The sequence below is a fragment of the Podarcis liolepis genome (assembly GCF_965112155.1).
Source record: "Podarcis liolepis genome assembly, chromosome: 3".
Classification (NCBI taxonomy): domain Eukaryota; kingdom Metazoa; phylum Chordata; class Lepidosauria; order Squamata; family Lacertidae; genus Podarcis; species Podarcis liolepis.
This window is the reverse complement of record NC_139557.1, coordinates 94777055-94799898: the sequence shown is the minus strand read 5'-3', so window position 1 is coordinate 94799898 and position 22844 is coordinate 94777055. Positions and strand designations below refer to the sequence as shown.

The window sequence follows — 22844 nt, the reverse complement described above, 5'->3', positions numbered from 1 at the left end:
GTTCTTCTTCAAATGTGAAACAGTGTTTCTGACAGAAAATAAGTACAGTGGTACCTCGGGTTACATACACTTGAGGTTACATATGCTTCAGGTTACAGACTCCGCTAACCCAGATATAGTACCTCGGGTTAAGAACTTTGCTTCAGGATGAGACCAGAAATCGTGCTCCGGCAGCGCGGCAGTAGCAGGAGGCCCCATTAGCTAAAGTGGTGCTTCAGGTTAAGAACAGACCTCCAGAACAAATTAAGTTCTTAACCCGAGGTACCACTGTATTGTGTCTTTAATAGTGAACTGCCAAGCTTTATCCTCCTTTCAGGTTTAGTCAAGAAAAATACAGTTTTCGTTTCCATCATGCCTCAGCTTTAATTGATACCTACTTCAGGGAATGAGTTGTCACAGGAACCCCCGATATCAAGAGTTCCAGTTTTAGGTTTATATGATGTATTGAATTCTTTGTTGTTTGAGGAGGGGAGTAACCAAGGTCAAATCACTCCAGACTTTGCTCCCATCTTCACTGAAGGAGTGTGTCACAAGGCCCGCTGAAAGAAGAAAAGCTTCTGGCAGGTGCCTACCTAATGTCAATAGGCAGGGAGTTCCAAAGTACAGTTGCTGCCACACTTAAGGCATGACTTTAGTGTATAGGTGTGTTACATAGTAAATCACTTCTCTGTGACCTTTGTCACGTTGTGCTTGTTACAGCAGAATTTAAATATCAAAATTCCTTAAACAAACAGCAGAAGGCTGTAAAAATGGTGTGACAAAGGAATCTCTGAAAGGAGTAACTGAATACTGCTGTGGAGGGGAAAAAATGAAATGTTCAAAGTTCCCATTGCAAGGCAAATTATATTTTTTACAAAAATCTGCTCCCTCATTTTCATAGGTTTAATATGGGACAGAGGCCTTATGCTAGGGGAGGAAATGCAAGTGAATGAGGTGTCTTCTTGCATAAGACTTCAGGGATGTGAAAAGATGCACTGGCCAAAATTCTACCTTTCCCACTCCTATTCAGGTCACAGGAGGTGTGTCTTTTATTGAATCAAACAACTGGATTCACCCTTTTATTTGGGAGTAAGAAGCTTAACAGTACCTGCACTCTGAAGTCTTTTAAGTGTCTTTAAAAATGGTTAGATTTAGTATTTTATTTATGAGGCATGTTCAGATTGTGTGATGGTGTTGTGTGTGTGTGTTTTAAAGGGCTTTGTGTAAACTTTGCTGTAAAGCTGTCTTACGGGTTACATTAGTATAACACGGTATTAAAGCAAAAGCTCCACAGCAGCTAAATTCCTGCTTTAAAATGCCACTTTTTTCTTGACTTTATTCAGATGCAGGTGAAAGGGCTGATCTATACTTGGAAGGGAAAGACCAGCTGGGAGGCTGGTTTCAGTCTTCTCTCTTGACCAGCGTGGCAACACGAAAAAAGGCACCGTTTAAGTAAGTTGATGCTTGGAAAGTAGTACATCGTAACTATCTGTTGAACCTCTGGATGGAAATGACAGCGTCAGGGTCTTTCTTCTAGGGCGGTTATGGTTCATGGATTCACTCTTGGTGAAAAAGGAGAAAAGATGTCTAAATCTATTGGCAACGTTGTCGATCCAGATGTAGTCATCAATGGCGGCAACGTGAGTAATTGCATCGTTACGTTCCCAAATCACAAAAATCAGTCTATTAGTTTCTCAAAGTAGCAATGGTAAGTACCCAATAGTTCAGCTAGGTCCGATTATTTACTGCCTGAAATAATTTGCTTTGCATTAAATCCATCCCCAGCTCAGCAGTGAGAGAAGAATTACTAAGAAGGTGGCGAGTAAGACATGTTCTTAGGTACCACAGCAGCAGAGTACCCATTGTGCGGAAGGATAAAGTAGCAAATGATGGGCAAGTCCACTGCTTGAGACTTTGGAGAGCCACTGGGCTGCAGGAATCAATAGGCAGCTTTCTATGTTCTGGAGTTGAAAGGTTTAGCTGAGAGCATAGCATGCAGGCTGAGTGGGTAGGTTAACCAGGATCAGGCTGGAAGGGAGGTAAAGGCAGATGCATTGGTGAAAGAGCTCATAGGCATAATAAACACTGACTTATCATTATGAGAACAAGTCTTAGGTGCTCCCACCTCCCCTCCTCTCTTGTGACTGCAAAGAGGAAGTTGGAAGCTGTCACTTCCACTTCAGATTAACCACAGTTTAAGAGTTATGTTCAAAGTGATAAAATTGCACCTAGGTTAACTGTGGTTGCTTGAAACGTGAATTACAAAGCTGGTTTTCTCCCCCAACTAACTATAGTTAGAATTAACTAGTATAGGATTTGGATGCAGCATTAAACTGATTTAATTGAAATCTGAAGCGAGAGCCTCCAACCTCATATTTCACTAGAGGAGGGGAGGTGTGGAGGAGCACGAGTCCTAGGTTTGCTCATGTCACAATAAACCATGGTTCAATTGCCATATTCACAACAGGTCTGTATGTCCCTCAAATGTTGTATTCTAAGCTCACCTTCCACGTGAATTACTTGTGCCACATTAACGTAAAGCGGTCTCAAGGACATGGTTTTGTTACGTTTCAACTGTGTCAGCAAGATACTTTTGAGTACCCAAGCAACGCTCTTGTCTTTTGTATAGAAATTTGGTGCACTGGGTGCATCCAGCAGTCTCTTCGGCTTAGGTATTTTCAAGATCATGCATGTTGCTTTTATTCTAGAATTTCCTGTTCAGCAGGTTCTGTAGAAGAGTACTCGGAAGTTGTTCTGTGCCTAGTCCGGTTATACTTGAAACTCCATTAAAACCTCAGTCTGCTTCTGATGGCTTTAGAGGGAAGGGGAAATATGGCACGAAGGTAACACTTCGCTCCAGTTGTTGAAAAGAGCAGGTTTTTATTGCTGCTGATGGAAAAGCTTCCTAAAGTGTCTTTCTGAAGCTGAGCTTCCTTGTGTATCCTTAAACAGTCGTTGAAATACAGCCCTTGGCAGCCTCGCTTGCATATATCAATCATCATAAAAACAGACCAGTTTTATTGCTGCTTTACCTTGCTTATCAGTGCCTGTTCTGCCGGGGGGGGGGGGATGGTTTTCATGCCTGGTGGCTTGAAGCTCAACTTGTGCTTGACTTATTAACATTTTGATCGACTGTTTAGCTTGTGTATTGATGTTCACTGCCCAGCTCCTAGCTGGTCCTTTGGCTGCTCTGGCTAGATTTGATAGACCCCGAATTTCTACTTTGCCAGAGCTCTTGGATCTGGGAATGTGGAGCAATCCCCAGTGAATTAATAAGGGTTCAGCTACTTGATGCCATACCATGTGTCAATGGAGACCAGGACATAAACATCTTTAAATGGGAATCAGTCGCTAGACCCTCTACCCAAGCAACCCTCTTGTCTTATATGGGAACATTTTGGGTCTGGTTCTTTGACCTTTATCAAACAGGTCTGTTCTAATGTATGCTTCACATGTTGGCTGAGTTGTTCTGTGCCACCATATCATTTGAAATTTAGAAGTTCTGATATCAGGATTTGAAGATAATCCTGATATTTGTTCTGATTTTAATGTGTATGAAGGAAATATTTAGCGTGCAGGTTGGTTTGTGGATGTATTTTCCTGAAGTTCAGTGCATGCTACAGTTGTTACTCCAGTACTCTTCCTCTTGACCATGCTTAGTTTTTCTTTTTTGCTACTTATTATAGTGCAGTTCAGATGGCCGATGACAGTAATGAGTTAGAGGAAAATAGAAAAAGGAGGGGAGGTGAGCAGTTGGGGAGGGGAGAGAAAGAGAGACGAGAGTTGTATAAATTGTTTCACTACATACTTGTAACTGAGTTGCTTATTCTGCTAGGGCTGCCCCATTCCTTGTTCAGTAAGGGGGATTCATCTTTGGGAGCAGACCTCCCAAAGTAAACAAGCACAATTCTAAACAGGAGGAGAGAAATTGGCTGCAGCTTTTGCTAAACCAGGCTTAAAAAATTTAATGGCTGGGGTGAGGGGAATTGTTAGCATGCTTGAGGCTGGCAGAGGAGGGGCATATCCGTCCACAGCATTCTACTGCATTTCTGTGCCAGGGGAAGAAATGGGGAACAGACCATCTCCTGCCTTACACTGAGTCAGACCAGTGGCCCACCTAGCTCAATGGCAACTCTCCAGGTTTTCAGACCAGGAGTCCTTCTCCATGATTGAACCTGGAGCCTACTACCCCTAAACTATGGTACTTCCCCTTTCTCTCTAGGCAAGAACATCAGTAGTTGCTGTGTAGTAGTTTTTACAGCAGCAAGGAACTTCCCTGCACCCCCCCATGTCTGTGACTTGAAAGCTTTTCAAGTAAAAAGTAATGCTGATCCTTTGATGTAGATTGTCCTGCCACAATCCTTGATGGCTCCAAGTTGACAGCAAGTGTGGTTTGACTTTTCTCTCCCTCCCCCCCCCTAGCTTTGCACTAGCAAGCATGACATAGGTGTGTGTGTGTGTGTGTGTGTGTGTGTGTGTGTGTGTGTGTGTGTGTTGTGCTCTGCAGAGCAATAAGGAACAGCAACTATGCTGCTAATTTTCATTTGAGAATCTCTGGTCCAGTTGAATTGTGGGGTGGCTGCATGTCAAGATTTCATTTCTGTGCTGCCAGAAATCTGTAAGCAGTTGGTGCTTTTTGTGCTCCAGGAAAATGTGTGTTGTCAATGAAACATGCTAGGTAGACTTCCAACGTAACGCTAAAGAGTTTGTTCCATTTCTGCTTGCCTGATAGAACAGTCCTCCTCCCCACCCCACCCCACCCCGGTTCTGGGGGTTCACCTGGCCTGAGCGGATTTGGGAGAGGAGGAGAAGAGAGGAAAGTCCTGTTGCACTAGCAGGAGTTGTTGTGCTGGCTTCCAGTAGCAGAATGGAGCTGTTGGCTCTCACCCACTGTGTAAATTCAGCAGGTTTGCAGAGCTAGTCTCTCTCTTTTAATCTCTCCCCCTACCCACCCAATCTTTACACTCACAGGACCACAGTACAGACCCTCCATATGGCGCCGATATTCTACGCTGGTGGGTGGCAGAGTCGAATGTCTTTGCGGAAGTTCTTATTGGGCCAGCTGTGCTTAACTCTGCACGAGATGACATCAACAAGGTAGGAAGCCAAGAGAATAATAACAACAGTAAGAAGAAAAATAGAGTGTCTCCTCTTCAGTAGGAGCCATTTCAGATTTAAAACTGTCAGTTTGTTTTGTAGAATGCATAACCAGGAAATAATGTTTGAGATCTTCTCTTTAGTTTCTGTTTCAGCTACCACTTGCTGCAGCCCAGCCTCAGATAACTTGATAGGAAAGGGCAACAAAATCACTTGCAGTGTGATTGCATTCAGCTGTTTGTTTGCTTCCTATTCTTATGGTAGAACTAGATGTGTTTGTCATGGAATTCTCCTCTATACTGATCCTGAGCAGAACTCCAATGTATAGTTAGCGGAGTAAAAACTTAAAACACATTGCAGGATTCCCAAAAAATAGACCAGAGGCAATTGTATTTCATCCAGCAGAGCTACTGAAGGCAAATGAGCATAATGGTCACAAATCTAATACATTCAGGATTGGCACTGTCCATAAGAAATCCAGCTGCAGCAGACTTAACTTAAACTTACAATAACTTACAATAAGACTAAACTTTAGTGCTAAGTATACTATGTGCAGAACACCACACCAGAAGGAAGAGAGAGAGAAAGACAAAGTGAAACCCAGGCTCCTTCTGGCCTTTTTTTAGTCAGCATGACCTTGACAGAAGAGATAACAGAACCAGTTTAAGCCAGCTGTACTCAGCTTCTCTGAAGGAATAACCCAAACATCATGAACCTTCTGCTTGTTTCTTTCACATAGAGAAGCTTCCTTTTGAATTAATTAGAATATGAAAGATCTCTACACATCAGAGCAATACTTTCTGCACTAAGGGATGCAAACTGACAGTGTTGCAGCCAGCTCAAGGCTGTTGTCAAAGCCCAATGTCTCCTACTCTTCCCACTTGACAGGCCATTCAGCTGGAATTTTGGAAAACTGATGTTGCATCATGTGACGCGTGTGCCTAGGCAGTAAAGTCCAGCTACCTTGTGTTTGCCATAACTTTCCTTTCCAGCCCTAGGGCCTTGGCACTGATAACAATTGGGCAGTCCTCTGATCTGGTATTCCTCCATTGTATATTGCAAGCCACATAGAGCTCTGGAAAGGAGAGGAAGGGAAGAGCTGAAAGCATTTGGAGATCATGTGACTTCTTGACATGATTTCAAACTCCTTTAGGATCAGGGAGGATCACCTTGAGGTGATTTCCAGGCAGCTATAAACAGTCTCCTTCCTTTCCACCCCAAATTGTGAAACAAAGCTTGTATTGGAAAAGTGACCAGATAGGAGTCTCCAGCATTCTCAAGGAATTAGAAAAGCCTCTGAAATGTTAATGGCACTATTGGTAGCAAAACCTGTTTTAAATTATTACTGCTGTATCATTCTGGATTTTGTGGAGTTATCCTGATTAATGCATGTTGCTGACTGGTTTGTTGATAGCTTCGGAACACGCTCCGTTTCTTGCTCGGCAACCTGGCCGGCTTCACTCCGGAGACGGACACAGTCCCCACATCAGAGATGTATGTAATAGACCAGTATATGCTCCACCTGCTGCAGGGCTATGCAAACAAGGTAAGCAGGGAAGGAGGGGGACTAGGAGTTATAAGTGCTTACAGCAGAAGGATGTGAGCCTTTGAGCAGTCAGCTGTGTGAATTACTTAGAAGACAGGTTGGATTGAATCATATTTAAGCTAAGGTCCTAGTAGTTAGACAGTGTTTTGTCATGAATGCCAATCTGGAGCATAAGAGAGACCCTCCTTATGATTACAACAGGCTTGCAGATGTTTTTAATGATTGACATTTTATTATGTTTTTATATTTCGCTGGAATCCACCCAGAGTGGCTGGGGAAATCTAGCCAGATGCGCAGAGTGCAAATAATAATTTTTTTATTATTATTAAATAGCATTTTGTACTCAAAGCATAGAGAATTTTAAATGTGAATTGGGGAGCCCCTAGTGGTCATAATTCAGCCAAGGCATTATTTATTTTTTATTTAGCACATTTGTTAACCGCTTCACAAATCCAAGCAATGTACAATGGGGCAAATTTAAGATAAAATGCAAATTCGAAAAACCATTAAAACCATTCCTACAAACTCTGAATAAACAATAAAGCTACCTCTACAGATGCATAACCAGGGTTTCATAAATGACTCCCAGAAAACCTTTAGCAAAAACCTGTTCAGTGGGCACCTACATGTCATGATTCTAAGTGCCTGCCTAATTTCAGCAGGTACCCGATTCCAGAGGGCTAGAGCCGCAATGCTAAAAACTTATGTACATATAAGCAAATCAGGACTTTTGGGGCATTCCCCCCCCCCTCCAGTAGTACTCCTGTCTTTAAATCCTGGAGGCATCTGATTGGCCACTGTGAGAACAAAATGCTGGAGCAGATGGGCCATTGGCCGGATCCAACAGGCTCTCTTATGTAAATACTGGGCATGGAGGTGTGAATGGAGAAAGGCTCTTTCTCTTCCTGTGGTTTCTGAATCTTCAGTACTTGCTTCTTACTTTAGCTGTCTGTTTTTGTATTTTATTTTTTCAGGTTACAACAGCGTATAAGGAATATGACTATGGCAAAGTCATACGATTACTGCAAGCCTTCCATACTAGAGAGCTGTCTAGTTTTTACTTTAGCATAATCAAGGACAGGTATGTATAATAGTGTACCCTTACTAATGCGAGTCTCCCTATTCACTATACCTTGGTTCCCTCTTAAGAAAGCTTGTCTTTAGGAAACCTCAATGCACACGCAGAGATGCACAAGCAATACATGAACCAGGCCTTTGTTGTTACTAGCTTGCAAAAGCTTCCATCATATGTGCAAGTGGAATCTTAAACCTGAAATTTATTTAATTTTTGATTTTGTGTGTGCTTCACTCCCCCCTAAATAAAACAGTGTGAAAAAATTCTAGCCATCGGTACCAAAACCACTGGGTTCAGTGCTATTTGTGTGTTGATACACACACACACACACGTATTAATTTGCCAAATGCAAAATATATTAGTTGTTTGAAATATAGAAAGGAAAATACTTGGACATTCCCAGTTTAAAATGGCATCATTCCAGCTTTTAATTCCTACCAATATCTAAAAGTTCAATCCCCCCCATTTCAGACTTTATTGTGAAGAAGAAAAAGATCCCAAGCGCCGCTCATGCCAAACAGCCTTAGCTGCAATTTTCGACACGGTGGTTCGTTCTTTTGCACCAATCCTTCCTCATTTGGCTGAAGAGGTATTCCAGTACCTTCCGTATCAGAAAGGTAAGGTAGCTGGAGCTGTCAGGTGCTTCTTCACGCAGGGCTCTTGTATGTTATAGCCTTAGCAGTGTGTTTGAGAATCCCTGGGAATTCCTTTATCTAAACATTTGAAGAACTGTCTGTGCATTGGCTGGAATGGTGGAACTGCCTGCAGGCCCCCAAGAGAGTTAAACTAATCATTTTAGGAAAAGATGGGAGTCTTTAAAATCTTGTAATATTGATGATCTAAAGCTAAAATATTAAGAGTGCCCCAATAAGTGAAATTTTAACTGACAGCCTTAGCTTCGCAGGGGTGTTCCAGGGTTGACTATATGAACAGCTGCTTTGGGTATTAACCTTTTTCTTTCTTTCAAAGAGTCAGATAGCGTGTTTCGTTCTGGGTGGATGAACACAAGTCCCGTATGGAAGAAACCCGGCCTTGAAGAAGCAGTGGAGGGAGCATGTGCAATGAGGGATGCTTTCCTGGGTTCGATCCCTGGCAAAAATGCTTTGGAATATCAGGTGGTACTTGTGATTGAGCCTGGACTGCTCTTTGAATTAATGGAGGTAAGCGGGAAAATCAATACCATTTGTTCAAACTTCAATTAGTACAGTGTTTGGTTTCCAGAATTCCAACAAGTGCAACAAAGTTCACTCATTTTTGCAGTAATTTTAAAAGAATTTCATTGACCAGATGTTCACTTCAGGGCCTTAAGCAAGGTGCTGGTCTTTACTAGCACTGTGTTTTCAACTTTGTGATATATCACCAGCTAATCATCGCAATTTAGTGATATAGCACAATGTCTGAAACAAGGATGGAGCCGTTTAGAGGCATTGGCTGGCTTCATGGTTTTCCCCACATTGTGATTTTTGCATAGCGCGCACAATATATTGCTAGGTCAAAAATTTTGAAACCGGTATCATGATATGGACTTCAAACTGGTTTTGGATGATATATCACACAGCCCTAGTGTTTACCTTTAAAGCCCTATGCAGCTTGGGACCAAAATACCAGAGCAGCGCTTCTTCCTATGCCAGCCTAACCATGTCTTGAAGCTTTTCTGCTGACTGTACTCTTGTTGCCTTGTCTATCAGACATAAATCCTTCAGCCACAAAGGAAGAAGCCTTTTGAATGATTTTCCTAAAGAGGCTTGCCTGTTGCAGTCTTTTCCACTCCTGGCTGAAACGTCCATTTTTGGTTTTTTTACACAGGCATCTTAAATTAGCTTTACTCTGAATAATGGTTCTAATATACTCATTGTATAAATTTGTACACACTTCTGAAATTCAGAGTAGCTGAATTGGTATGTAAAAAGATTAAAATAAACAGCTGGGGCAGGGGAAAATAGTGCTATTCTCCAGCACTCTGTTCAATTCTGGATCACAACTAGGTTTGCCCACAGTATTGCTTGATGCTTTTGCTGTCTTTTTGTAAAGATATCTATCCACATTCTGCAAATTAAAAAAAGATATTTTGATGCTGTACTGCACTGAAATATTTAAATGTTTCTTTGATTATCCTTGAATCTTTTTGCCACACTTGACATCTTCTCCTGCCACACAGTTTGAGAACCAATGTTTCAAAGGGATCAGTAGGGCAGGCAGGCTTTATGGCTGGACCTGCTTAACTTCAGCCACAGCCTTCTCTAAATGCAATCATTCACATCCAGGTGCTGCAACATGAGGAGTGTTCCAGTACATCCCAGCTAAACGAAATAATGATGGCATCACAAACGACGCTGCTTAGTGAAGTTCCGAGAGACATAAGCACAGATGATATGATTAAAGGGACATTTCTGATCAACTTAGAAGGTAAGTGCAGAAGGAAAGAACTTCCAGCTTGGCATCTGTTTGGACTAGTTGTACCTTCCCTTGTTTCTTGGGGTGGGTGAGCAAGAGACAGAGAGGTCTACCTAAACGTTGAGTCTGTTTCTTTCAATAGGTGGTGATATCCGGGAAGAATCTGCCTATAAAGTCATAGTTCTACCGGCTGCCAAATCAAAATGCCTGCGCTGTCGAAAATACACTGCGGATTCAGCAGACACGCTCTGTGCACGATGCAGGGAAACACTTGGTGGGAAATAGCAACCACGTCTCCATGCTCTCTCAAAAGCAACCTGATATTTTGCTGACTTATTTCTAAGAAATGTGTGTAATGAAGAAACACACACTACTACTGAGGGGGAGAGATGTTGGAATGTTTATTTGAAAACTGGTTTGGTGTATATACGTAAGCTTGTACATTAATAAACTGCTTGTGAGAGATGCCAGATGGTCTTTGGTGTTCTTAAGGGTATAAGATTTCTTAGTAACAAGTGGGTCCCCCTTTCTTGCTGGTCAAGGATTTCATGCTAACCTGCTGTCGATCCACCATTGTTGTTGTTGTTTAGTCGTTTAGTCATGTCCGACTCTTCGTGACCCCATGGACCAGAGCACGCCAGGCACTCCTGTCTTCCACTGCCTCCCGCAGTTTGGTCAGACTCATGTTTGTAGCTTCGAGAACACTGTCCAACCATCTCGTCCTCTGTCGTCCCCTTCTCCTTGTGCCCTCCATCTTTCCCAGCATCAGGGTCTTTTCCAGGGAGTCTTCTCTTCTCATGAGGTGGCCAAAGTTTTGGAGCCTCAGCTTCACGATCTGTCCTTCCAGTGAGCACTCAGGGCTGATTTCCTTAAGAATGGATACGTTTGATCTTCTTGCAGTCCATGGGACTCTCAAGAGTCTCCTCCAGCACCATAATTCAAAAGCATCAATTCTTCGGCACAACCAACCATTATCAGCAGACAAACATACATGCCAGCAAGATAACTGGGTAATCTCAACCTGCACACATTTTTCAATTATAGTTAAGAAGTGATCATGTTATATCCTTAGATCTATAGACTGCTGCCCACAAACCCTGCTGCAAATTGAACAGCAACTACATTCCCTCCTTTACAGGTTGATTTCTGCCTTCTGCCCTACGAGATCCAAACTATTCCTATTGCATCCACTGGAAATCTGTGATTCAAAGACCCAGATATGTGTTCATACCTCATAAGACTAATGCACACCAGAGAAGAATGACTAGTTTATTTTTAATACTTCATATATTGGACAGCTGTGTACAGAAAGCTGAAATTTCAACACAGGGAACCTAGGGGCTAGACAATTTACAATATTTTTACAATAAACTGTACAACAATCAATGTTACAAAAAGACTAATGCTTCTACAGAACCTGATTGGCTTAAATTAGATTCCTAATTTTATTTCTGAGACTTTATCAGAACATCAAAGAGGCAGCTTCCGTTTCAAGATTTTGAAATTAACTTGTGCACTCTGCCCTCCCAATGGAACAATCTTTTTAAGAATGAGCTGCCCCTTGCCCAGTTGTCCAAGCATGATGATTGTATGAAGTAATTATTTAATGCTGTAAGCCTCCACCCAGCTAGCTCCTTGCTAAAAGCAGCCAAGAGACTACTCTGAAAACCAGAAGCAACATACACGTAGGCGCTCCTGCTTTCTCAGCTTCTAATTAAATTCCTCTCAATTTAACATTTAAAATGCAGCAGTTGATTTTCTAGCACATGAAAAACTCTAATATGTTAATCTGGACGACAAAGCTGTTCTTAAACCTGAACTACTGCGCAAGTGCTTCAAGTTTGAAATAAATATTTAAGGTTATATAGACAAATATACAAAGATGATAGGCTGCTGGTGTTACCCACCACAGTAAGGTAGAACTTCACATGGGTAGCATCTCCTAAAAGCCTTAAAAGGGTTAGTTTACAAAAGTCACTTGAAACCATTTCCCACTAGGTGGTTCTTCATCTCTACGTACAAGAGCCATGCACTGGACTTGTACATAAGAACGGTTCAAAACTAGCAGCAGAAATTGTGACCTTGCCATCATGACATTGCTTCCACTGCCTCAATTAGATTCAAGGCAACACTATACTGCCCGTGGTTTTCCGGTAAGTGTTCTATCACTTTGTCTACTAGCTTTGCGGTTGTGGTGATTGGCACATCTACATTTTGAAGATCCTGTGGGTCCTGTAGAGAAAGGGGAGGGGAAACACAAGTCGTCAGGCATTCGCCTATAAAAGCAATTTTCAAGCTACAGCACCAGGCAACGGAAATGCAGGATTTTCACTTAAATGCTTATTAGGCACCTTCCAATTTTGTGGGTTATTTTCTCCAGAAACACATAATTGTATTCTAAAGCAATGAGCCTGGTCCTTGCCTATTTGCATACTCCACAAAAGCAACACTGGTGTCTGGATGCAAGGGGCACAGCTACAAGTCCCTACTTAGCTGCCGTAAGGAAACCTCAGTGTTTGTGAAGATCACTGTAACACAGACTACTCCGTGGCAGAAGGGAAACCATGACCCTCTTGTGGTCAGGTGGTGGACAGTGCTGATGAGGTCTGTGGCTGCCTGTGAGAAAGAGAATACATATAGGGAACAGAGCTCTGAACCTCTGCCTCCAGTGCCCCTCTTACCCACTGGCAAACCTGTTGCTTTAATTCACCATTAGCTAAGAACATCAATGAGACTACTGGAGGCCATGGCTTCAGCAGCAACTTTGATTCACGGCTGATTTGTTACATCTGGCATTGCACCACCAGCTGGCTGATCTTCAACTGCTACAACCAGAAGAGCAGAGCTGCCTGGTTGTTCTGGTGGGCCACAAAGAGGTCATCACTTAGAAGCTGGACAAGGGCACCCCCCTTTCCCGCCTCTTTCTGAGATTTTGACCAGGAGGCAGGATTGTTTTCTTTCGTTATTATGGCGAGCATTTTTGTGTGTTTTATATTGTGATCCTCGGATGAAGGACTCTATATAAATTTTATAATTAATGAAAGTAATAATAATGTATGTACTTGGTTTAGTCACAAACAGGATTAAGTGCACTCTTTGCATACCCAGGGCGAGTGGTGGTTATTGGGTAGCGTTCAAGTAAGAGGTACTTGGAGTAGATCCATAGAAATTAATGAACACAAGTAAGTTAGGCCCACCTATATCCAAGAAGGGACAGAGGGAGTGCAGCCCTGTTATTCTTCCTTGATCTTTCAACAGCTTTTGATACCTGGCCTGACTGCTCTGGCTGAGCAGCAGAGGCACTGTATTACAGTGGTTTCGTTCCTACCTGCACAGCTGAGTCAAGAGAGTGGCATACAAAAGCCCTGTTGTAGTACATCTGTATACTGAAATACTAACACCAAATAAGGTAGTGTGCTCCTGCTCTAAGGCCATTCTTTTTTGTTCAAATGGCTGCTAATCCTAGAGAGATACAACCACCTTATGCCCAGGGTTGGTCCTACTTACTATGCTTTGTGAGCAAATTCCGTTATTTAGACTGCAATTATAAGGAGCCCTGCTGAACCAGGCAGGCATTAACTTCCAAGTTAAAATTTACTGTGGTTGGTTTTTTTAAGAAGGGGAGGGGGGTAGGGACAGCGAAAGCTTCCTGGAGTCATCTGATCCCCACTACATGAGGTACAATGCCAGGCATGTCTTTGTAGCCAGATCTACAGTAGAGTCCAGATTCCATGCCACATGGCACACTCTGGCTAAAGATTAACAGTCATATAAGACACAGGAGTCACCTCAAGTACGAATCTTAGTCAGAAATTATTCATGCATATTAACCCACTCAGAGCGGGCATTGCTTAGAGCAAAGACAGCCTCACTTTGGAAACTTTCAGATGTGAAATGCTTCTCTAGACATTTATATCTTTTTATACCAAGTGTATGAAGCACTAAGGGGCAAATGGGTCTTGTCAACCTGGGAAAGATAGCCCATCTAAAAGAAGGAAAACTCTGATCATAAACCGCTGCCTTGCAGGGTATCTTCAAGAGAAGAAAAGGCTAATGAGTAAATCCAGAATGGAGTCCCCAAGATAGTTGGATGGTGCCGTATATGCCTTCTTCCAGCAACTCTTGCTGCCATGCTGTTGCCAAATGTATTGCTCTGCTTTCCTTTGGACCACATCACTGAGGCCAAGGGGCGACTTGTCATCTGAGCAGCCAAAGACCTCCATACACACTGCCCAGGCTTGTGCTCCAGTTAGATCACTTCGGTGCTGCTAACACGGTTTGACTTCACCCCCTTAGGTGCACTCCATTGTCCCTCGAGACAGACAGATGCCAACAACATAGTATGAAGCACTTAATAAACTTATGGACTTGGTGAAATCTTAAACACTCTTCCTTCTTGTGCTATTTGATGTAAAAAGATGCTTTTAGTCAAAGGACATTACCATAGCTTTAAGCCATGTGCAGAGTGTTGGAGGCAGCCTGGCCAGTAGCTCCATGCCTTCCTTGGTCTGGGTGTGCAGTAAGGCGTAGGCAAGCCTCTGTCCGGTCAGCACCAACAGCTGAGATGCAAGGACTTCTTTGTCGTGTACTTGAAGAATAGCCTGAATATTACAGGACATGTTAACACAATCATATAAAAAGAAGAGCACTGGTATATTAAGAGCAGAACTTCAGTGTTCTACCTAGGCACAAAGGAAATGATTGACCTCAAAACAAGATTGGCAATGATTAAAGTCCAGGCATGTCCTAAGTCCGTTTCTGGGCCTAATCAGGCCTGCTGGTCAGTATAATCCTGCTCCTGTGGCAGTTTATTTCCTGGGGCAAAATCCTTAAAAAACCTCAACAACTTCAACCCTGAAAAAAAGTTAACAACTTTGGTCGGCCCTCACGGCCCTTCACTTCATCAAATCTGGCCCTCTTTGAAAAAAGTTTGGACACCACTGGATTAAACCAATTTAGAAGGGTTTGATTACAGAATTGTGGAGTTGGAAGGGGCCACAAGTATCAGCTAGTCATTTGAACAAACAGTGCAAGAATCTTTCACCCAACATGGGGCTTGAACCCACAACCCTGGGATTAAGAGTCTCATGCTATCCAGCCTCTGTTGGACTTGCCTGAAGGGTGTTTCTGTGTGATGGCATACTGGACCCAGGTGGGTTTAGCTCCACCTATTGCTCAAAGGCAGTAACCTAGTTGCCTTTCAGGAAACTTTCAACCACCCAACTTTTGCAAATGCAGGATGCACAAACAAAAAATGAAACGCACCTGCAATGCAGACGACAACAGATCCTAGGAATTTCAAAAACAGACTACCCATTAAATTTGAGATCTTAAGGCGGACAGCCAAAAGCATCCACATCGGATGTGATCCTGGGCGCAGTCTGTCATCGTGTAGAAACACCCTTCAGGTAAGTCCAAAGGACCCTTCTCCCCTGATGGCATATTAGACCAAGGTGGGATGTAGGGTGGATAAAGGCTGCCTAAGAGGGAGGAACAACACTTTTAAAGACTTGCTTCCCAAAGGCCAATTCAACGGAAGGAAATAACATTATGTCATAGGCTTAACCCATAACCACAGCATGAGGATCAGTCAGGAGACCTAGCTAAGTACCGTATTTTTTCATCTATAATATGCCCCCATATTATTTGGGGGGACTCTGATTTAAGAAAATGAGGGAAGATCTATCTGTGTATCACGCCCCCAAATTTTGGACATTATTTTTTTGGGGGGGAAACGAGTCTTATACACAGAAAAATACGGTACTTGCGAGGAACAGTTGCCCTCTGACACATGCTACACATTAACTTCTTTTTTTACCTCTTCTCCAAGGTGATCAAGGCCATAGTTGTACAGCTCACACACATAGTGTCGCCTAATTATATCCTCTGCGACCTGAAGGTGCTGAGCCAAATCCAAAGCCAAGGCTGGCCAGTCTCTGTCTTTCACAGACACGGCGACTAACTCTTCGGGGCTGTCTTTTGTTTTCTGAGATGAAGACTGGGCTTGCGCCACGGCACTCACCAGTTTGGTTAAGAACTGCAAAGGAAACAAGACCGCCACATCAGTAGCAGTTCAGTTTGACAAAACACACAACCGCCACCAATTTCCCCCAAGGTTTTAACTAACTTGATGACGTATAGACAGCAGAGCTGGATCCACATCGCCGCTGGGCAACAACTGGATTGAAGTAAGGTCTTTGAAAAAGGCATTTTTACCCTGCACAGAGAAAAAACCAAATAATATTCTTTTCAAATCATGGAGGAATTTGGAAAGAAAAGAATCAGTTAATAACAAATTATAGAAGAAGAAGAAGAAGAAGAGTTTGGATATGATATCCTGCTTTATCACTGCCCGAAGGAGTCTCAAAGCCACTAACAATCTCCTTTCCCTTCCTCCCCAACAACAAGGTGAGCGAGGCTGAGAGACTTCAGAGAAGTGTGACTAGCCCAAGGTCACCCAGCAGCTGCATGTAGAGGAGCGGGGAAGCGAACCTGGTCCCCCAGATTACGAGTCCACCGCTCTTAACCACCACACCACACTGGCATTTGTTTTGCGGGCATCCCACTTCTTTCAATGGGGGATTAATCCAAGTGACTTTTTACAGGAATGCAGCTTTGTCGAGCTGAAGTCTTTCCCCTCCATTTTGTCTACCGCTCCACCACACTGGTTCTTTTCTCAGAGAAAGATGGCATTCAAAGTCCAAGGAACTGACATCAAGAGGGAAAACATTTCCGACTTATAGTAAAGTTGCACAATGATTTAGCCATCTGCAGCTTCCTAACACGTGTACGTTAAGGGGTGGGGTGGGGAAACCCACTCATTTGACCAATTCAAATGAGTATTAATTTCTATTTGGATTAAATGAGGTTGAGTATTAATTTCTATTTGGATTAAATGAGGTTGAGTATTAATTTCTATTTGGAATTTTCCAATGTGATGTGGCCCTGAATGCAGTGTTGGTTGTTGGTACAAAATACAGGAGACAGGACTGAAAGAAGCCAATGGGTTGCATAAAACGAAATCATCCCATTTGCGCAAGCACTTCCACTTGTGGAACAGACTCCCCCCCCCCAAAAAAAAAAAATGTTTGGGGGGGGGGGAGAAGAAGTTCCGTTGTGAAAGCAGACATCCTTGCATGAGCTCAATGACTTCACTGGATACAACCCCATGTGTGCCATGGTTCCAAAAATCTAAAGGACAGTTTCGCATTTTCCTTTCCTCTTTGATCCAATTAAATGCCACTGAAGATACTGGATCAGAAGCAACTTTTCAGGGGGGAATGAGCGGCTGCCATCTGGATTTGAACTCTAGTCTTCCAAACTGCTCACTCCTGCCCTAAGTATGTAAAATATATATACATTTTTCAGCAACTTGTCTGATTTTGACTCGCTGGCAGCTCTTTTATAACGTACATACCTTGCTGTCAAACAGGGAGAGGGGCTTCACACTCTTCAGCGAAAACTTCATGATTGCATACAAGATACTACAGAGCACAGACTGGTGCTCCACGAGGGGGTAATGGATGTGCTTCTGCTCAAGGGCTAGTTCCACAAGAGAGGTCTGCCCTTCGACTGACACCCAGGCGTCTTCCGTGTCCAGCACAGGAAGCTGCATTTCATCACTCCCTATATCAGCCTGCAGAAAAGCAGGGGAAAGCATTGGCACTTGAAATGTCACTGTAATTTCATCCTCAATGAGATGTTTTCAACACTAGTAGGTGGGGAGGGGATCGCGGCTGAAGGTGCAAAAAGAAGAAATCTGCGCAGCAAAACCAGTGTTGCAAAGGGATAATATCAAAATGAGTACACATTCACTCAAAGCTACTGTACTTTCTGGCTTGAAATCTGTTGTGTTACATGGATACCAAAGTCTTTAAGGACTTGCTCATTAACATTTCCTATGAAAAGATAACATGGGGTGGAATTCAACATCTCGGTCATCTGGTCATTCCATCTGCACAAGCATTGCAGCTTCCTGGATGGAATGACCCCCCTCCTCCCTCCCTGGGCTGCTATGATGATGATGATGATGATGATGATGATGATGAAACATTGATAGAGTTAAAACTAAACACACACACACAAACAAACAAACAAACAAACCAATAGATAGATAGATAGATAGATAGATAGATAGATAGATAGATAGATAGATAGATATAGATAGATGATAGATAGATAGATAGATAGATAGATAGATAGATAGATAGATATAGATAGATGGATGATAGATAGATAAAGGTAAAGGGACCCCTGAACATTAGGTCCAGTCGTGGCCGACTCTGGGGTTGCGGAACTCATCTCGCTTTACTGGCCGAGGGAACCGGCGTACAGCTTCCGGGTCATGTGGCCAGCATAACTAAGCTGCTTCTGGCGAACCAGAGCAGCCCACGGAAACGCCGTTTACCTTCCTGCCAGAGTGGTACCTATTTATCTACTTGCACTTTGACATGCTTTTGAACTGCTAGGTTGGCAGGAGAAGGGACCGAGCAACGGGAGCTCATCCTGTCATAGGGATTCGAACAGCCAACCTTCTGATCGGCAAGTCCTAGGCTCTGTGGTTTAACCCACAGTGCCACCCGCGTTCCTAGATAGATAGATAGATATAAAAATAGAACCCCCTGGTTTTACTGGTTTTATCTCAACTTTCCCAAGCCAGTTTTGGGGGGTGGGGAGCCCTTGCACAGAGCTTCCACTGACGAGACTCATTAGATCAGTCCTGCCCAGAGGGTTTGTGGGTGAATGGTTCCCAGGTCTGGGAACAGGTTGCCTGACCTGGATGGGGTCACATTCTCCTAAAGGACTAGGTGAATCCCACCCACGGACTCTTTGTTGTACAGAAGCTTTCATTCCTCTCTATTGCACAGAAACAGAGTTGCAACATGCCGCTTTATTAATCTATTACAAACAACGTGAGTCTCAGGTTTGGGGGTGGGTGTTACCTCCATTAGTGTCTGAAGAAGATCTGAGCAAGACCCAAGAAAAGATGTCATTGCCATGTCACTCATCCCCACATCCTGTTGGAGAAAACAACATTAGCCTGCGCAATGTGCTTTTTCCTGCACACATTTTAAAACATTCTGGTTTTCTGGAACAGAGGAGACTGAGTTATAGCAAAAAATAAAATCTTAACTCTTGTGCTAAACAAGACGCTGAAGGAAAAGAGAAACCAGCAATAATAAAACACTTTTTTAAAAAATCAATATGTTCATGACATTTCCCACTCAAGTAATAACTAATATTCAAAAGAGCTCTTCCCATTGAAGATGTTTATGTAAAACAATGATAAAGACCAACAAGTGCCTTAGAATATAATTCCCCTTATTTTTCATCAATACTTTTGTTTACATTGCTGCTTAAATCAAGGTCAATTCAAATAAAAGTACTCAATATTAATCTGATCCCAATCACTTTCAGTGGATTTGTCCCTGGCTAGGCTAAAATTTTTAATTAAAAGACCGCTCAAATAGATACTGACTATGTTGAAAGCAGACTGCACTAAAATTATAAGGAGATAAAGACTGTTATGGAGAAAAATATTCAGAACACAGTATCACTGTTGCCTAACGCTGGTAAAAGCAGAGCCCTTATTCTGCAGAAACATCATGAATATGGAAGTGCAAAAGTGTTCAAAGTTACCTAGGTTTCAAAAAAAACCCCTTACATTTCATAGAATCAGAGTTGGAAGGGACCCTGAGGGTCATGTAGTTCAACCTCCTGCAATCCAGAGTTCTCAACTAGATCATACATGAAAGACGGTCACCCAACCTCTGCTTAAAAACCTCCACAGAAGGAGAGTCTACAACCTCCAAAGGGAGATCCTTCCACTGCCAAACAGCTCTTACAATCAGAAAGTACTTTCTGATGTGTAGTCAGAAACTCCTTTCTTGTAACTTGAATCTTATTGGTTTGGGTCCTAGCCTCGAAAGCAACAACGGGCCCAGGACAGAACCCTACAGCTCCCCACTTTTTCCAGGATGATGAGGAACCGTTAGTGAGTACTCTTTGTGTCAACCAACTACAAATCCACCTTGTCCAGTCCACATTTTACAAGCTTTTCCCAAGCATGTGGTTAGGATTAAACCACACGCTTAGGCAAGGTAAAACCACTAACATCACCTGATAGAGGCCACAACTAAAAGTCTGAACCAGCAGGAAACCCACATTCAGGTTAACACTAGTGCTGTCAGATATGCCATTTTTACACATGCCTTCAATCAGAAATGGTAACAACAACAACAAAATTACTTGCCCGTCTGCATAATCTGTCTTTTGGTGCTTTTCCAACCTATTAAAGAAATGGTTTCTTGTTAAGTATCAGAATCCATTTAGTAAAAGCAAAGAACTCAATACATTGGGTTTGCTCCCATCAGTCAATGTACAGATCCTCTCCCTCCCATTATTCCCTACAGGCAAATGAGAGGAGATAGCCCAGGAGTTTAAAAAAATTAAGTTTCCTTTCTGTCTGAGCAGCACACACAAAACCGGTTCCCTTCCATCTGGGACAAATTCTGTTTTGTGAACTGCTGTGCAATCACAAGGCACATGGCCTCACCCAAAATCCCAGAGTTGGGCCAGCAGGAAAATCAGTTGGTACACAACAAAAGCAACTGACACCTGAAATACTAAATCCCTGGCAAATTTTATCATAAAACCAAGCAAAACAAAATTGGTTAACTTTTTTTTTTAAGTAAGAAATGTATTTAAAATGCAGCTGCAACACTTATCCAGTTAGTCTCATAAAACTTTTTGATTTAAAAGTTATTGGAAAAACAGAGTTTTTTTAAGGTAAGTACTTTCAAAATTACAGATAGCATACGCCTTCTGAAAAAGTAATCTTCTCTCAGCTTATGGGAGAGTGAAAAGTGAGAACGTCCCTTCTAAGACAACAACAAGCACTATCTAAAAACCAACTCAAAAGGGGGGGGGGCGTTCTTCAGAACTGTTTAAATCTACATATGTTTTTATGTGAACATTAAATTAGCCCACCAAACCCATATCATTAGCTGACTATGATGTCTTTAACTGAGTGCCCTAGTTTAAAACTGATTTCCGTAATGTTGCCCCCACTTCATAGAAAAAGAAAAGGGGAAAGTATAATTCAATATTTACCTTGTCCATTAAATAGGTAGCAGCAGAAAGTCTTTTCACGATGAATGTGTTCCACATCATCAGAGCAATTCCTAAAACAGTTACAGTAGAAGGCTATGTCAAAAATATTTTTTGTCAGGCAAGATTCATAGGGTGAAATCCAACATTGCATGAGCAGACGACTTCTTGCTGTTGTTCCCTAGTGCCCCACACAAACACACCCATGCCCCCAATCCTCTGAAACAGATTTGAGGGGTTCTCACGAAGCACTAAGCTAAAAGGAGGAGAGGACGAGAAAGTCCTGTTGTACAAGCAAAGTCCGTTCTAATCACAGATCACCACAACTGGATATCATTGCACAGGATGCAATGTCTTTGAAAAGTGTTGATGTGAATGCTTCAGTGAAATAAAGAAGATTGCTTTGGTGGAAAAGAGCTTCCTCTATTTATACAGTGGTGCCCCGCAAGACGAATGCCTCGCAAGACGGAAAACTCGCTAGACGAAAGAGTTTTCCGTTTTGGAGGTGCTTCACAAAACTAATTTCCTATGGGCTTGCTTCACAAGACGACAATGCCTTGCGAGTTCCTGCGGGTTCCCCCCCCCTTTTTTCTAAGCCGTTAAGCCGCTTATCAGCTGATCCGATCCGCAGATAAGCCGCTAAAAGCCGCTAATAGCGCTAATCCGCTAATCCATCAATGGGCTTGCTTCGCAAGACGAAAAAACCGCTAGACGAAGAGAATCACAGAACGGATTCTTTTCGTCTTGCGAGGCACCACTGTATTGCTTTGAAGGTGGAAAGATTTTTCCAGTAGTGTTTAAGTGGGAAAGTCATTAAATGCTGTACTAATTCAGTAAGCAAACTCTAAGAAGGATTTGGGGGGACTGTGACACTGCCTGAACGTTTTCTTTCTTTTGCCGAAGTTCTGACCTCTTAAACCAGACCAACACACTTCTCTCAAGATTTGTTGGTCTAGATAGAATACACTAGTTTTTAACAACAGCTTCTCTCAGTCAACGTTTGCAGGGAGAAACCTCCATAGATCAGTTTGACTGAACAGTAAGTACCACTTCCGCCAATGTCTCCCAAGAATTACATAAGCTGATCCTTCCATAGTAGCTGCCACAAAGAACATTATAGCTGTGAAATCCTAACCACACATTCCACGCATACAATTTTGAATCCATCATCTCTACTCCACCTCTACAGATTGACAGCATGCAGAATCTTGTGCTATTCAAGTATTAAATAGTTCTTTCATGCTTACCATACTGAACATGAGCATTATTGATGCATCTGAGATGTTCTATGGACCTGATGAGAAAACGTGCTTCCTTGTATTAAAGAGAGAGAAACAGTGCGTTAAAATTGGTCAATGCAATGAAGTAAATAAGCTGAAAGTTGGTGCCTCTTAAGCTACTTGTTGCAAAATTTGTAGCCTTGACCTAACATTTCAAACTTGTTTTTTCAATGACATTAGCTTTGCAGGCTGAAACTCAAGTACACACACAGAGGAGCATTTCACTTTTTCTTTCAAACAAGAAAGATGAGAGTAGGTTTCCCCCCCCCCAAAAAAAAAGCTTTGTTCTGGAAAGATTATTCAGATAGAAATAATAATAGCTAACTGGCAGTCACTGCAGGGTTTAAGAGAGCAGTTATAACAA

General features: G+C 42.5%; 2 protein-coding genes across 2 annotated transcripts in view; one reads left to right on the top strand and one right to left on the bottom strand.

The window, feature by feature from the left end:
* The window catches only part of IARS2 (isoleucyl-tRNA synthetase 2, mitochondrial), a 32635-nt gene extending 22079 nt beyond the window's left edge, over positions 1–10556 (top strand). Inside the window, exons 15-23 of the mRNA XM_083494244.1 lie at positions 1323–1431; positions 1517–1619; positions 4951–5076; positions 6491–6622; positions 7597–7703; positions 8169–8314; positions 8667–8857; positions 9962–10103; positions 10234–10556. Of these exons, the coding sequence (XP_083350370.1) occupies positions 1323–1431; positions 1517–1619; positions 4951–5076; positions 6491–6622; positions 7597–7703; positions 8169–8314; positions 8667–8857; positions 9962–10103; positions 10234–10376 (1199 nt within the window). The 3' untranslated portion in view covers positions 10377–10556. The remainder of the gene's footprint in view (positions 1–1322; positions 1432–1516; positions 1620–4950; positions 5077–6490; positions 6623–7596; positions 7704–8168; positions 8315–8666; positions 8858–9961; positions 10104–10233) is intronic.
* Positions 10557–11346: 790 nt separating this feature from the next.
* RAB3GAP2 (RAB3 GTPase activating non-catalytic protein subunit 2) overlaps positions 11347–22844 on the bottom strand; it is a 51314-nt gene continuing 39816 nt past the window's right edge. The window contains exons 27-35 of the mRNA XM_083494108.1: positions 22448–22514; positions 21204–21274; positions 20344–20379; positions 19034–19108; positions 17509–17727; positions 16219–16308; positions 15910–16128; positions 14534–14692; positions 11347–12323 (exon numbers count right to left, since the gene is read on the bottom strand). Coding sequence (XP_083350234.1) covers positions 12180–12323; positions 14534–14692; positions 15910–16128; positions 16219–16308; positions 17509–17727; positions 19034–19108; positions 20344–20379; positions 21204–21274; positions 22448–22514 — 1080 coding nt within the window. The 3' untranslated portion in view covers positions 11347–12179. The remainder of the gene's footprint in view (positions 12324–14533; positions 14693–15909; positions 16129–16218; positions 16309–17508; positions 17728–19033; positions 19109–20343; positions 20380–21203; positions 21275–22447; positions 22515–22844) is intronic.